Source organism: Elgaria multicarinata, chromosome 2, assembly GCF_023053635.1.
Source record: "Elgaria multicarinata webbii isolate HBS135686 ecotype San Diego chromosome 2, rElgMul1.1.pri, whole genome shotgun sequence".
NCBI lineage: Eukaryota > Metazoa > Chordata > Lepidosauria > Squamata > Anguidae > Elgaria > Elgaria multicarinata.
This window is the reverse complement of record NC_086172.1, coordinates 105,282,171-105,298,846: the sequence shown is the minus strand read 5'-3', so window position 1 is coordinate 105,298,846 and position 16,676 is coordinate 105,282,171. Positions and strand designations below refer to the sequence as shown.

General features: G+C 41.0%; 1 protein-coding gene across 1 annotated transcript in view; it reads right to left on the bottom strand.

Moving 5' to 3' along the window:
• LGR4 (leucine rich repeat containing G protein-coupled receptor 4) overlaps positions 1-16,676 on the bottom strand; it is a 110,903-nt gene that overhangs the window by 3,612 nt on the left and 90,615 nt on the right. The window contains exons 10-17 of the mRNA XM_063117343.1: positions 16,170-16,238; positions 14,763-14,834; positions 13,430-13,495; positions 12,047-12,118; positions 10,800-10,871; positions 8,834-8,959; positions 6,267-6,388; positions 4,355-4,435 (exon numbers count right to left, since the gene is read on the bottom strand). Coding sequence (XP_062973413.1) covers positions 4,355-4,435; positions 6,267-6,388; positions 8,834-8,959; positions 10,800-10,871; positions 12,047-12,118; positions 13,430-13,495; positions 14,763-14,834; positions 16,170-16,238 — 680 coding nt within the window. The remainder of the gene's footprint in view (positions 1-4,354; positions 4,436-6,266; positions 6,389-8,833; positions 8,960-10,799; positions 10,872-12,046; positions 12,119-13,429; positions 13,496-14,762; positions 14,835-16,169; positions 16,239-16,676) is intronic.

Sequence of the window (16,676 nt, the reverse complement as noted above, 5' to 3'; positions counted from 1 at the left end):
GCATTGTTTTTGTAAAGAGTGTTCAAAACCCAACATCAGCTAGATCTGTTTTGTAGCCCCTGCAGCCTCCCCCACCCCCCACCCCGAAGTGCCAGTGCCCAATTTTGGTGGCAATGTTGGCAAAACATCACATTTCCCTTTTTTAAAACGGCACATGAATCATAGAATAGCAGAGTTGGAAGGGGCCTACAAGGCCATCGAGTCCAACCCCCAGCTCAATGCAGGAATCCATGGTGAGTATGCACTTTGCTTTAATGGTAAATCATTCTCTTCCAGGTTTCTGGGAACGTGATTTGCATTTAAAACACTGCATGCCTTGTTTTAAAGGCATGATGCAGCTTTTCTGCTGCTGCCAACATTTTGGCAGTAATTTGGTCCCACAGCAGCAGCAATTTTGACACTGTGGGTGTGCAGCCCCCCTCCATGTGATCCAGGAGAAAAAATTGGCCCCTGGATCCTCTACAGTTGCCCACCCTGGGTTAGACAAATGTGAAGACATGCAGGTACAGCAGCCTTTTAATAAAATCCCCTTGATGTGATAATTATCTAAATGAAAGACCACTTGGGAACACTTGAATAAAGAAAAGCATCATACACCAAGCCTCAATATGCCTTCACCTAATTAACTTATATGGAATATAAGCATAATCGGGCCTGACAGGCTCTTTTTTTTTTTTAAAAAAAAGTCCTGTTTTGGTTTTATTTTTAAAATATGTATTTATTTATATTTCTAAATTGCCATTCAGCTAATTTATTCCAGGGCAATGTAGGATAGACAACAGTTATTTAAATAAATACGAATACAATGAAGTAATATCTTTCATAAAAAATTAAAGACTAAAAGATAGCAAAAAGACTATAAAAACTGTAAACATGAGCCACCAGTTAAGGCTCTCTTTAGGCTGGACTTTCTCCCTCTTTTTTCTTTTGTCACACTTTGTTTTATACTTTGGGTGTTCCAATGGTCAAACCGGTGTAGGCTGCCATGTTGGAAGGCTAGAGAAGGGCGCCAATACTCTAGCCTGTTCTACAGTTCCTGCAGAGACATGTGCTGTCTTTATATCATCACCAACCCTTCCCTTCTCCCGACAACAAGCAACAATCAAGGATGGACGCCAACCAAGAAGACACACAAGCCCTATTTGCCCCTATTTAAGCCCCCTACCAGGCATCTACTAGCTGTATAGGTAGAAAAAGTGATCGAACCAGAAACATAGAACTGTTTATATCAGTTCAGGAGACTTGCTGCCATCCCTGGAGTATATTATTTATATTTTATTTAAGAAACTTATACCCTGCCTTTTCAGTTATAAGTAAAATCCTCACATCAAATTACAATATCAACAAATGTTATTTTACAGCACAGGTGTGTGCTTTATATAGCACCACATGAATTCTACTACTACTGAGGACGAGGATATTTTAAAGTATGCATGATTTAATTTTTAAAAGATGAAGGAGTGGCACAGTTAGTTAGAAAAGTAAAATAAAATGACCATATTTCCAAAAGACAAGAAGTTGAAGAAGAAAAATATGAAGAAGAAGATGCCTGTCTGGCTCCACTACTTCTGAGCAAAGTGGACATGGTGAATCAAAACACCATGAGTCAAGTGCACAGAGATCGGAGGGGAACACTCCACAGGGATTTGATAGAAGAGGCTGGTCAAAACATGGCAGGTGACAAACTTGAAAAACAAGTAATGATGTCCTGGATCCTAACTGAAAAAAGTGAAGCCTCATTAATTCACTAAGCTGACTTTATTGATATGAGAAGCTTCAGCTCCTATATGTCCTACACCCTTCTCCCGGTGTAACACAGCAGCATTTAGTGAAATTATAATCGGAATAGCTTTGACTCTATCAGCATGAGCAGTTTTTCATTATGTGGGTTTTCCGTTTGGATATCAGATGACATCTGGAGGGTGCCAGGTTGGGAACCAGTGTGGTATAGCAGCTAGAGTGTTGGACTGGAAGTCAGAAGATTCGGGTTCTAGTCCCCATTCGGCCATGGAAGCTCACTGGGTGACTTTGGGCCAGTCACAGACTCCCAACCCAACCTACTTCACGGGGTTGTTGTTGTGAGGATAAAAATGGAAAGGAGGAGGATTATGTATACCACCTCAGGTTCCTTGGAGGAAAAAAAGTCAGGATATAAATACAATAAATCATTCTAAAAGTTCTACTCCTCCACTCATTAGAGATGGTAGAGAAGGTGGGGTGCTAACAAAACCACAAGGAGAGTAGCCCTCAGCTAGACTTTACAGAGGCAGAAGAAACTGGGATGTCTAAACATGACGACAGTGATGTAAAAGGTTAATTAGAAGGCTTAAAGCAAGAATCATGCAAGCAGCTGCTAACATGATTGAAGATATAATAGCTGGATGCAGTCACCCCCTGATTGCAGCCAGGTGGCACAGAATTTGCACTAAATGCTCAGTATGCTATATGGCAGGAAAATGAGAGAAAGCAGCCACATGCAGGATGACAAGGGGAATTGTGTTCAACCTGGGAAGAGTAGAAAAACAATACAGGGAGGGACTTAGGCTGGAATAGGTAAACAGATGTTTAGAAAACACCCATCTAATTTCAATGAATTCAAGTCTCCAAGGCAAGATGCATTACTTACAGATGTTATTTCAGAACCGCTGTCTGCAATCTGTGAGAATTCTTGTAGAATAGGTAAGGTGACAGAAGACTGCAGACAGCCAACTGTCCCCCCTTCGAAAAGGGGGGCGGAGGTGCGAATCTTGGAAATTACATACCAGTCAACCTGATGTTAATACTGGGCAAAATTCTAGAAGAGATTATTAAGTGGTCAGTTTGTGAGCATCTAGAAAATAATGTATTGATTAATCGGAGGAAGAATGGGTTTATCAAGGATAACTCCTGCCAGGCCATTCTTATCCCCTTTTTTGAGAGAATTATTAGACTGGTAGATCACGGGAAAGCTATGGGCATGGCATCTCCTGATTTAAGCATATAATTTGACAAAAAATTCCCATGATATCCTTGCTGACAAGATGGTAAAATGTGGGGTGGATGATATGACTGTTAGGTGGATCCACATTGGTTGAGCAGCTATACAAAGAAAGTGGTGATGAATGAATAGCTCTGCAGTCTCAAGTGGAGTGCCACAGGGGTCTTCCCCATGCCCTGTGCTGTTCAACATTTTCACAAATGACTTGGATGAAAGAGTAGAGGGGATGCTTATCAAGTTTGTAGATGGCATGGGATGGGTAGCCAGAAGCAAGATTCAAAACGATCTTGACAGACTGGAATATTAGGCCGAAACCAACTAGATGAAGTTCAACAGAGATACATGTGAAGTCCTTCATTTAGTTACAAAGAATCAAAGGCATAAGATTAAGATGGGGAAGACCTGGCTTGGTGTGTGTGAAGGATCCAAGTGTCTTAGTAGATCATAAACTGATTCAGCTACTAAAAAAGCTAATGCAATCATAGGCTGCATAAAGAGAGGCACAGATGATGAGAATTAATAGTCCCATTTAATTCTGTGGTGGTGAGGCTGCATCAGGAGCACTGTGTCCAGTTCTGGGCTCCACATTTTAAGAACAACATTAATGAATGCCCTTCTCTGTGTCTAGAGAAGGGTGACTAGGATGGTGAGGGGTCTGGACACCAAGTCCTATAAGAAACAGTTGAAAGAGCTGCATATGTTTAGCCTAGATAATTGATAATTGAGGGGAGATACCATACTAGTCTAAAAAATTCTGAAGGGCTATCATGCAGAGGATGAAGTAGAATTGTTCTCTGTTGCTCCAGAGGGCATATTTAGAACCAACGGGTGGTAATTGTAGAGTAGATTACAGTAAGAGCTAAGAGCTGTGGAACAGACTGCCTTGGAAAGTGGAAGGCTCTCCTTTGGTGGGTATATTTAAGCAGAGGCTGGACAGAGATGCTGTGGTTGCAGATCCTGCACTGAGCAGGTAGTTGGACTAGATGTCCTCTAAGATCCCTCCTAACTCTATGATTCTTTGACAATAGGTAGACAGCAAAGAGAGTCAACAAGGGCAGCTTTGAGCACTCTGCCCTGAAAAGCAGCCTAGAAAAAAATACAGGAGAGTGACGCTGATACAGCTTTAAGGAATATTCATCTGACAAATTACTTTACAAACCAGCTTTTCAAAAAGGTCTCTTCTAATACCCTGTAAAACTGTTGCAGTACATTCACTCCAAATTCCCTAAAACTTTCTGTATTATTACACTTCAGTTAGTGGAAACTGCTGTTTTACCAGACTGATGAATTGTATTCACAATTCAATTAAACTCCTGCAATGCAAAACAAAGTTTGACATTCAGAGCATAATTTTGAAGACGGGGATGGTACATTTACCTGTTGTGGGGGTACAGTGAATTATTGTCTGACCAAGTTCTTCATTTTCATCATTGCTTACGTCATCTGCGTCTGGTGCACCTAGATTAAGAAGGCAGAAGATTAGCGTATAGAAATACTAAAATATCCCCACCACCGCCATCTTTTAATCTGTCGCAGTTCAGGAACTCAGCAGTTTGGAACCTTGACAGCTGAGCAGTTGCACTTAAAGTGGAAACAGTTGTTCACACCAGGAAACAATGCCTGCTCCCTGATTCCATTTTATATGCCATCCATTCTTTTCCTGAACATTCCTAGCTTCTCATCTGTTCTTTCTCCATCCTAATATACTAGTGCCTTTTTCCTAACTCAAAGTTTCTACAAACTGCTCTTCTACCTTGTATATTTTCATTTTGGATGTTGCATACATAGCCCCAATAACTCCACCTGCTCTTTGCTACTGCTTGACTACAACAACACTTGACTACAACAACACTTTCTTTTTTTGCTTAATGATACACTTAACATAAGACATTCAGGGTTTTTTTCAAGTAGCCGAAGATGCATTTTCAAATTTTACTTTGCAAGTAGACATACTAAATCTACCATCACCAACATGGCACCATGCCATAACACAAGGGTGGGAAACCTCTGCCTTGGGGGCCTCCATCTGAGTCTTCTAGGGTCCCAATTGAAGCTCTCCGGTATTTCCCAGAAGGGTATCCCCCCCATCCCAATCATGATCATTTGGTGGTTTCCTGGCTTTTGTGCAATTTTCCCACCCATTCTAAAAGGTTGAAATACTCTCCTAAAGCTTAGTTACTGGCAGTAAGAGATTTAAGCTACAATATGGTGATGATATTTTGTATTTTGGTCCCACCACCACTGGAATGCTTTGATAAAACTGAATTTGGCTCTTGGAATGAAAGAGGTTCCCCACCCCTGCTGTTGTACATTAGGACTCTCACTGCCCGTAGCCACCAGCAACTTCGCCAGTATGGCAGCTACCTGGATCCCATCTACTCCAGGTGGCCATCTTAGATTCCTCCAAATTCATTACTTGAAAGAGAGAATGCACTCCTGCACACAACACACTCATGAGTTCCCATAGGGTTGTGCCCCCCACGCCCCCCAAAATCACCATCTCATTAAAGCTCACAGTGGTGTCTATTGATTGCACATCAAATATCACAGAGCCAGCCCTTGCCACCATGGCACAGATCCTCATGAGTTTTCATGATTTTTTAGACAGCATGTGAACTGTCAAAGCACAGAACACATCTGTGGACACATGGGTGACCTATGATTTCATTATGGTTTTGGTTGGATCCAAATTCATGCAAATTCAAGAGGAACCAATTTGGATTTATTAGATTTGACTTATATTCTTGCTGCACCTGTATGGCAGCCATTTTGTGCTACTGCCCACAACATATTTTCAAAGCATGAAATAGATAAAGAGCATGCCAGGGAGACATCTGGGATAGAAATTATTTTGGATATGCTAGCTATCCATGGGCAGAGAGTATTTGCCACGGGGATGTATCCAAACATGTAGTTCCTCTACTTGCATTATTAAGTGGTAAAGCCCTTCCTAGAATATGCAGTTCAATTTTTACAAGACATAAAAGTGAAACAGTAAGCCAAACTCAGCAGGCAGCTTCTGTGCTCCTGCTTTGGTGCTACAGAGCACAACTGAGAGTAGAGGGGGGAAATATTACACTCAGGCACAACCAAATCAAGGCAGGCAAAATGTATAGATTGGATCCTGATTAACCTTATGGACTGGCATGGCATGGGCTGAAAGCCCCCACCCCCCGTGTATTGTGTAAATAGGATAAACTGAAATACCACATGCTGCTCTTAGAACACCATTAGAGGCCCCTAAATTTCAAACCACCTGCCCACACTAGTGCTGTATCAGAGGACTCACCTTGATCGTGTGCAACCAACCGACTCTGATCTTGGTGACTGGAATCTTCAGTGTTGGAGTTTAAGTAAGAGTCACAACCCCAGAAGGCACAGCACTGATAGGCATAGGGAACGGACAGAGATCTGAAAAGTCAGGCAAGACCAACAGAACATTTTAACTCACAGGTTTTTCCCCCCTTTAAAACAAAATAAAACAGTAGCATCTCTTAAAGTTGGAGGTGGTTTTCATTTCCAAAACGTGTTCTAAGAAAGACAAGCTTTAGAATAATTGTGAGATTTTCTGAAGAGTAGGTTTTATACTAGAAAGAAAAATTATGGAAGTTCCGACAACAGTACTATGAATCCAGCTTTATATTAGCTCCAAGTGTGTGTGTGTGTGGGAAGTTCTCTGGTTGTAGTCCAAGATTATGTTAAAATGTTGTCATCTTAAGGCAAGCAAGATGTTAAGAGCAATCATGTTATTACCTGCACATACTGAAATGAACACTCATCAAGTTGCCTGGAGAGCAACACTGTTACGCAAGTGAATTCCCAGGCGAGCACAGTACTAATCACACACCTGTCATACTCATTGTTCATCTTGTTTATATGAAGTCCTTCATGCTGCAAGTCTGGATTGCCTGCATTGTACCTCTCTCTTAACCAACTTTATGACATGCCAGAAAGATCTGTGTATCCAGAAGAAGGGGCCAGACACACACTTTATTGCCACATTGGTTACAGCAGCGTCTTCCCCATCCAGGCACCCTCCAGATGTGTTGGACTACAACTCCCATTTCCCCAGCAAGCACAACCACAGTAGCTGTGGATTATGGAGGCTGTAGTCCAACATATCTGGAGGATGCTAGGGTGGGGAAGGCTGGCTTATAGCTATAGTAATTAACAATGCCAATTAAACATTAAAAAGCTAACAAAAGAATATCACTTCTAGAACATACCACTAATGCTAAGAATTAAAATACTACACTAGCTTACAATAGTATGCCTCACTCTCTGAAGGTCCGCTAGAATAAAAAAAAAAATCAACCAATTTCCAGATGGTGTGGACAGACCTAGCCTGGGGGAACTTCCAAAGGGAAGTGCAACTACCAAGAGACTCCTGTTCCTCATCTCCAGTGGGCTGATCACAGTCAAGGAGAGAACTCAAAGCAGGGTCTCTCCTGAGGGTCTTCACATATCAGAGGCTGGTACGCAGGCTACTCGCAAGCAGAAACAATGCACGTTGGAGGCAGATAGTTATGATATTCTGGGTAATCTCACTGCATTCAATAATTATGCTTACATCCTCAAATCTATAGTAAATGATGTCAGTGTTAAATATCTAGAGCCAGTCAGTCTTCTGAGAATGTAGGAGAGAAAGGAGGGGAATGTAATGGCATAAAAAAATAAAAAGATTAAAGAAAAGAGCAGCTGAAGATTTTTTTGAAGTATTTTCTGCTATAAAGCAAGGATAACCAATTAATAATGATTAAAGTATGAAGCATCAAAACAGTACTGGAGCTGTCCAACCCCACATAGCTTCCCCAATCAACTGTACATCTCTAGTCTAAATATTAGCCACTGGAGAAATATTTTTCCTTGCAGGATTTGGACGCAGTACACCCAGGTTCACTTGTTTGCTCCTAAGTTCACTGGGTAGTTCCCCCTCTTTTTTTGAGACCTAGGCCGTTTCTACACCTGCCTTTTTCCCCTGGGATCATCCCTGTGCATCCAAAAGACATACAGGGGATCCCGGGAGCATGCAGGGACAATCCCTCCATTTTCCTGGGATAATCCTTAGGTGTAGAAAGGGCCCTAGACATAGATAGCAACTTCCTTGGAGCAAGACAAGGCTGCAAGCATTAAAAATACCATTTTCTGGAACAGGCCATAGCCCAGACAGTGACATATTTTAATATACAAATATATACTTCATATATACTTGGAGATTCATCCTTTCACCCTTTTGCTACTGGAGTAAGATAGAAAACATTGCTCTAATTCTAGCCTGTCAGGGCAGTAGGATAAGTAATGGAGGCATTTGATTTGGGAAGGGCCTAGCTTCAGCTGTTAAGAGAAATAATGACCGGAACATTGGCTTGATAAAAAGGGTGAGAGTGTTATGGCAGAAAATGAATGAGAGTGGAGGTGTAGGGGGCTGGGGAACTGAGGGTGTCAGCCACATATGTATATTTTAAGTTTGGGTATATCCAGAGCAATGCAGCTTTGTCCCACTACAATAAGTTTGCAGTAACAGCCTCACAATGGCAGATCTGGTAAAGACAGATGCCTTTGTCCCTTGAGAAAAATATAAAGCACTGAATTTAGTTGCCATTATATAAACCAGGGCAGATTACAATCAATATGACTGTTAAATTTTATTTGGTTTCTAACATAGTCTTATAAACAAAATATTTTTTGTTGTTTATTCGTTCAGTTGTTTCCGACTCTTCGTGACTTCATGGACAAAATATACCTCCCACAATAAAGGTATTTGCCAGGGTATATGACCGTCTTAACTGAATTGACCAAATTTGGGCGAAGTAAGTGTACAACTGCATGTGTAGTTACACTCAGTTCCTGACTTACCTGAGTTTCACAAAATCCTTTGCTGAGAGGGCTTCCTTCAGTTCAGTATTGCCTACTAGTTTAAGCTGGTTTAACCTGCTCAGGCCTCCAGTTGGAAATGAAGTCAATGCATTGAAACTTAAGTCTCTAAAAAAAGGATAGTGACAGGAAACAAGTGTGAAGGAGGAAATATAAGTCGTTAAATACTTAAATATGAATGGCTAAAATGAAATGGATATTCAGCCATTCCACTTCCACTGCCTTCTACTTGCATGAGTGGAAGCCTCTGCAAGCTGCTTGTGAAGGCAGCACTGCACATTCAGCATTTATTGTTTATAGCATTTGCATTCTTCCCAGAAGTTAACAGACTTACGTCAAGTTAACCCAGCCGGGCACTCTCTGGATGTGTTGGACTGGTACTATCATCATCTCCAGCCAACAGTCACTGGCCATGCTGGCTGGGGATGGTGGGCTTTGTAGTCAAACACATTCAAAGGATGCTCAGATGGTGAAGGCTGGGTAAACCCATAACAACCCTGAGAAATAAGTAGAGATGAGAGATGATGACTTCCTAAGGCCAGCCAGTGAGCTTCATGGATGAGAAGAGATTTGAACCAGAGTCTCCTTATTCCATGTCTAACACTCTATTCACTGCACTACACTGCCTTCTAGATTTTCCTGTTTTCATTGGAAAAAATTCTCCTCCCACAGCTAAATCTAGACAATGGCTTTTACTTTCCCATGCTTGCAGGTGCCACCATTTCCAAGGACACAGAGCTTTAGCCAGGCAAAACACAGCCAATGCAACTGGTCCACTAGAAGCAGAAATCACCAAATGGGGCAGGAAAGGAAAAGGTATAAGGGAGGAGAATATGACAGGGGTAAATTATGGGTGATGTGGAGAGAGAGAGAGAGAAGTTTTTCTCTCTATGTCATATTACTAGAACTCAGGTCATTCAATGAAAATGATTGTCCTGCCAATAAAAGGAAGTACTTCATTTATTTATTTATTGCATTTCTATACCGCCCAATAGCCGAAGCTCTCTGGGTGGTTCACAAAATATAGCATATATTTTGTTTATGAAATTTGCTGCCACAAGGTATCGGGCTGACCACAAACTCAGATGGATTTAAAAGGGGACCTGACTTATTGGACTTGACCAATAAGAACAAGAACATAAGAAGAGCCATGCTGGTTCATCTACTCCAGCACACTGTTTACACAGTGGCTGACCAGCAGTCAACAAGGGAACCACAAGGACATGGTGCAAGAGCACCCTCCCACCCATGTTCCCCAACAACTGGTGTATATAGGCTTACTGCCTCTGGTACTGGAGGTTGTACTTAGCCATCAGGACTAGTAGCCATTGACAGCCTTCTCTTCCAGGAATTTATCCAACCCCTTTTTAAAACCATCCAAACTTGTGGCCATCACCTCATCTTGTGATAGTGAATTCCAGAATTTGTGTGCTGTGTGAAGAAGTGCTTCCTTTAATCTGTCCTGCATCTCCCATCAATCAGGCTCTTGGGATATTATGGCTGTGATTTGTGCAAATCGCACCAAAATATGCGTAAATTACGCAAATTTGCTCAAATTTCTTTTTACGCAAATAAAAAACACCAGAAAATCTGCGGGCTGGCCCAACTAGATGCAGAGAGCATTGGGCCAGATTGCAGGAAAACAAGCCGAAGTCCGAGGGGTTGAACTGACAAAAGCCCAGTGAGCAGCACCCCATAGACAGATTCCTCCAACATCCTTAGGGGTGTCCAAAATCACAGTTTTCCCAACGAACATCACTGACATTCCGCAATCTGTCCGGTGAGTTGGCAGCTTTCTTGTATGTGACAGGAATATGTTATTTTTGCTTTCTCTAAATGCAGGAAGCGCAGTGGTTTAAGGTGTCATGGAAAACAGGAGTGCAGATTTTTCAAGAAGGGAAAATGACATTGTTTTAGAATTGGAAACTTGCAAAAATGGCCTACTTACAGGTTGGTAATAGCACCAAGCGTAGCAAATGCTTCCTTGTAAACCTGGTGGATCAAGTTTCTGCTGAGATCACTGCAATTTTAAAAAGTACGATTGTGTTAGTGATTTACATTGACACTTCTAAATGGCTATTGTCTGCACTTCAGTGATTACATTATGTTTCAGGTCACACTAAGTGTCTGGCAAACAAATAACTTGCGTTCAGCAGTATTTTATAATGTCATCATGACAATTTTCTCTAAACAATTCTCTTAAGGTTATCTCATTAATTGGAAACAAGGCCTCTAGTTTAGCACGAGCTCAACTGCACCAGATTGGAATTTGTTCTAGAAATTTGGGTGGGGGTATAAGCAACAGCTGCAGTTGCAGGGAGCTGAAGCTGACGAAAGAATACGAGAAGGCTACTTCTACATATGAAAATCCATGCACAAACCAGACTGGAGAATAATTTTACAAATTAATTTCTCCATGTGTTCACTTCCTTTTTGGCATATTATACTGGGCTGCAAAACAATTAATTCAATATATTGACACAGAGCTGGTTTTTCATCCACCTGTGGAATTCTAAGCAATCATTGGGGTCTTCAATCCACATGCTACTAATTTAAAAGTACTGCATGTCTTTAGTATCTGCACATTATGCTCAGTCACTCTGGTTCACAGGGATTTACATACAAGCAGGGGCATTGTTATGCCCTGGCCTCAAACCTAACGATCATGCATGCACCACCAACCTTATATACACAGTGGCCTATTGATTTCTACAGAGGCATGAAGAGTTATGGAGAGGCTTTGGAAAAGCCTTATGTGAACACAGGTTGTTGCTAAATACACAACTGGGACTCTTCCTGGTCGCTAAATACTGGCATAATAAATATTCAACTTATATTAATTTCTTTAAATTGGAAACCAATTTCCATCTCAAGTCTCTTTCTGGTCTGAGGTTACATTTCAGCACACCATCTACTTTAGTGATTTGTGCATTTCCATGTGTGTACAGTTTTAAATTTGGAGGATGGAGGAATGCAAATGTGTGGAAGATGCTAAAATTAAGCACCACGACAGAGAGGGACAAAATGAAACACACTATTTTAAGGGGTGCTGTTTTGGACACCGTCCGAGACAGACAGCTATTTTACAGGTGATTGCTCTGCTTTGGCTAGGTGCACCCTGTCTGCCAATACTGAACACAACTGTAAACTTTGAACATTTCTTTTTAACATCAAGACATCCGAGATCATACTCACAGGGTACGTAGAGAAGTCAGTCCCTCAAATATATTTTCTCTGATTTCCTCGATTTGATTATGCTGCAAAGATCTGCAATGCAGAAATTAATTACATGAAGGAGGAATTTTACCAAGTAATGGCACATTCATGATGTAGCATTCTATCCTAACAAGAACAAGCTCCATTTAATTTATTAATTTCTATCACTAATGAAGGATTCAGTGTCTTTGCAAGATACCATGAAACATAAAAAAGGACTCTCCCCCAAAGAGGAAGAGGTTCAGTTCAGACAACACATTTCTTAATGGTGGTTTTAGAACTCCACGGTGGAGTTTTTACATCACCGTTGAGAAATGTGTTGTCTGGCAGGAAAACTCCACCCTAAGGTGGAGGGGTTTTTGGAAAACACTCCACGCTGAATATCCGTGCTATGCAGAGGAGAGTTCCTGCACAACAATTGTGTTTTGTGTGAAGGGCTCTGTGGAGTTTTCTGTTGTGTTGAGTTGACTTTTCCCACTGGCTACAGAGTTCCCTGGCAAGAGTGGTGAAAGGAGTGAGTGCCGCTCTAGGAGAACCACTGGGACTGGTTTTTTACAACAATGGCTGATGTGATACCATCGGGAGGACTAGGAGAGGAAAGAGGGCAGAGGAACTGTCAATCAAACATTGCAAGTGATTTTACCCAACTTCACGGCATCCCATAGTCACACAATGGTGGAGTTAGAACATGTTGTGTGGGGAGTACCTCCTAAAACTTAACTGTTGAGTGGAGTTTTCACACTGCGTTGACTAACGTGTTGTATGAACTGAGCCAGAGAGAGGGAGAGGGAGGGGTAGGAAAATAGAGATAAAGTTCAAGGAAGCAAAAGGCAAAATAGAGGTGAGCCATTATGGTTTTATGTTAGCAAACTGGTTAAATAATTAGATTATGGAGGGTTCACAGCTTGTTGGAAAAGCATGATCAAAGCGTGCTCATCAATAGTTCCTCATCAAACTAGAGGGAGACCTTATGTGGATTGCTGCACTTTTCTGCCCTGGGCCTAGTACTCTTCAACGTTTTTATCAATGACTTCAGTTCTCAGGGGCCTCATACCAGTGGTGGGCGGGGCTGAATGCAAAAAGGGCAGAGCCAAAAGCAAAGAGGTGGAGCCAAAATACCAATCTCTTATAGCTTAACACTTAGTACAGTAACTTCGCTTTGGGAGAGACATTTCAACCTTTGTTTACTGTCATCTTCCCACACTAGTCACAAAACATTAACTTAGGGCAAGAACAAGGAAAGGTTATTTTGAAGTACTATCCTCTTGCTATGAAGTGTAGGTGGATTTTCGTGTTTCATGTTTTGTGGCACAGAAAAAAAAAAAAAGAAATCAGATTAGTTGCACTGTGTTCTTTACTCACATTTCTTCCAGGGAGCTGCAGCCTTTAAAACTTGGAAGTTGTTTTATGTTATTATAAGACAAATCCCTTGCAAGGCAGGTAAAGAAAGAAAAAAGGATTAGTGTTATTATTTTATTTGAAGACTTCCTGGTTCTAAAAACAGGTTGACAAATACAAGGAGCTATCTGTACCCTTTTCTCTTGTCACATTTTTGTAACAACATATTTTTAATTTTTCCCTATCCGTTTTCCCCATGAAAGTGACTACCTTCACTAATGCTCCAAAAGAGTTCACCTTGAAGGAATAGTGCAGAGGTAAAAAAAGCTTAGCCCCAATACATCAGGGAGTTCACAAAAACAATTAAAATGAAAGACTTAGGCTGCAAACCTGTACAGTCTTCCTTGGTAGTAAAACCCACTAAACATAACGAGGCTTATTTCTTAGTAGACTTGTACAGGATTGCACAGCTCGATTAGATAGGGTTAGACAATAAAACCTCTCTCTGCCAAGTTAAGGAATGAAAAGAGGTGGGGAATGAAACGAACACTGCTGTTGCTTTCCCAATCATCTTTGGTGGTTCGGTTCGGTGAGTTTCATAATTTTTTGCAGAGTAGGAATCACATGGGAATGGCTTACGGGGAAGTCACAGGACAAGGAGAATCAGCATGACCTATTAACCACGCACTGCCATTTTATGCTCCCTGGCAGAGCGAAAGCCAACCTGCTGGCGCAGTCAAACACTCACACGCTGAAAGACATGGGCTCATGGTAGGGATTGGATGGCCTCTCTGATTTCAAATTGACATGCATTTTGCCACTTGAGCAAAACTCTTTCTTGGTGCATGACTTGCTCTTTGTATTTCAGATAAAATCCACAACACCAGCACTGTCCAGTTTCAAGGGGTGTGCTAAGATGAATTAAATCGGGGTGCAGAAGCTCTTTCAGCCTGAGAGCCCAAATTCCATTTGACAAAAGCTCTTGAGAGCCATATTCTGGTGGTGGGTGCAGCTGAATGCAAAAGGGGTGGGGAGAAAGGGGATGGGGCCAAAAAATGGCAGCATATTTTAGCGTAAATCTCTTATTGCCAGTAACTAAACCTTAGGAGAGGTATTTCAACCTTTCAGAATGGGGCAAAAATGGCATAAAAGTTGGGAAACGACCAAATGATTGATGGTTGGGTGAAAGGAGGCGTGGCCTACTGAGAAACCCTGCAGGGCTGGCCTGGGACCCCCAAGGGCTGGATTTGGCCTCCAGGCCTGAGGTTCAGCACCCCCAAATTAAATCAAACTGTACATTCAGCTTCTGAGGTTTTCACTGATAAAAAGGGAGTAGAACCTGGAGATTTTTACTTACAAAGTCCGAAGTATGTTTTGCTCTTGGCATAGATTTATGGGAATGCTGCTTATTTTGGTGCCTGTAAAAGTCCTGTTTAATAAAACACAGACATTTGAGTGAACTTTGATAGGACTGTATTAGACAAATTAAAAGAAGGAGAAGCAATTATCCTTGAATATTAGGAATCCCTTTTTCTGAACATTTTAAAAAGCCCTTCTAGTCTAAGTGTGCCTTTGAACAGCTGTAATATGAGTACTGATGCATCAAAACCTAAACAATCTGAAAATAGTAATCAACCTTTTAATGTACAGCTTTACAAAATTATTTTATAAACAGCAATGTTAGGTTTAACAATGGCCACATTTACTGTATTTTAATCTTATATCAATTTTGCTGCGTGGTTTTATCCTGGTTTTTATACTGTATTTTGTATTTGTGCTTTTAACCTGTTGGTTGTTTTATTATGGTTTTAATTTTTGTGAACCGCCCAGAGAGCTTTGGCTATTGGGTGGTATAAAAGTGTAATAAATAAATAAATAAATAAATAATACATAAAAGCCAGTTACTGAAAATTCTGGCTTATCGGAAACGAACAAGCATGCTGATGCATGCTGCCCAATCACTATGGTTTGTCTCCTCTTGCAAGTGAGAACAGCTGTAGTAAACAGGAACTTATAAAATTTGAGAGCTGTTCACGCAACACACTAACCCACAGTCAGTGGTTGAATATGGGTTGTTTTTGAATCATGGGTTGTTTGCTGAACCATGGGTTAGCGCGTTGCTTGAACCCAGGACATTTTCCATAGGGTGGCTTGTTGACAATGCAGTGTGGTTTGTTAACCACTTTGAACAACCCAGTAACAAACCATGAGTTCTCAAGGTGGCTTGTTCTAGAAAAATAACCCATGCTGCAAAGATAACAACCCACTCTGCAGAAAGTGTCCTGGGTTCAAGCAACACACTAACCTATGGTTCACCAAACAACCCATGGTTCAAGAACAGCCCACACTCAACAACTGAGTGTGGGTTAATGTGTTGTGTGAACAGCCCCTTGGTGTTATGCCCAAACCAGGACCTTGGCATGTTGTACTTCTAACAAGAAAACACAGGATATAAATGTAGTAATAATAATGCACCAGCATACTTGCTTTTTATCTATAAGCTCCAATCCTCAGCAATTCTATCTTACTGTTTTGTATGAACATAGCCAATGTGTATAGTCGATAGCATTAAGAAAAACTACACCTACTTTGCTTTATCTCCACTTTAATGGATTCCCTAAACTCAAACAAATCCTGTGGCTTAGGATATCAGTAAAAAAACCAGCAATAAAATTTATTCCCCCCACCCTTAAGAGAATCTGAAGATGATTTTTTTACAAGTTATTTTATCTTTCATTCATAGAGTTTGATAGAAGATACTTACAGACTCTCCAAATTGGTAGTTCCTGTTAAATTAGGAAACCACTGTACCATGCTGGCCCCACGAATTACCCTAAAGAAGAAGAAACAGAAACATGATACACATGGCTGCATTACTGGGTGGAAGGACGGACAAGTGTTATGGGAATGGAAGTCTTCATTTGAGATTTATACCAATCTGATCCTCTTTCCTCCACTGACATTTATTTGTACCAGATTTAACAACATTTGGATAAAACATTTGAAATACAAATATCTTTAATTAAAACGCTGTGAGTTGTGAAATATTGGTCGATGTGTTTTGATTCCTGCTAATACACAAATAATCTGCAGATGATTATGTGGTCCAGCTTCCACGGCAGCTTCAACCGCTCATCTAAGTCAAATCACTGTTGCATGTGTTAAAAATTGTGCCAAAAATGACAACTGTGATGGAACTGTTAAACCATTTATTTTACTCTTGTGTAGGTCCTATTGCAGCCTTTGTGAGAAGCTAACAGTGGAATGAGGA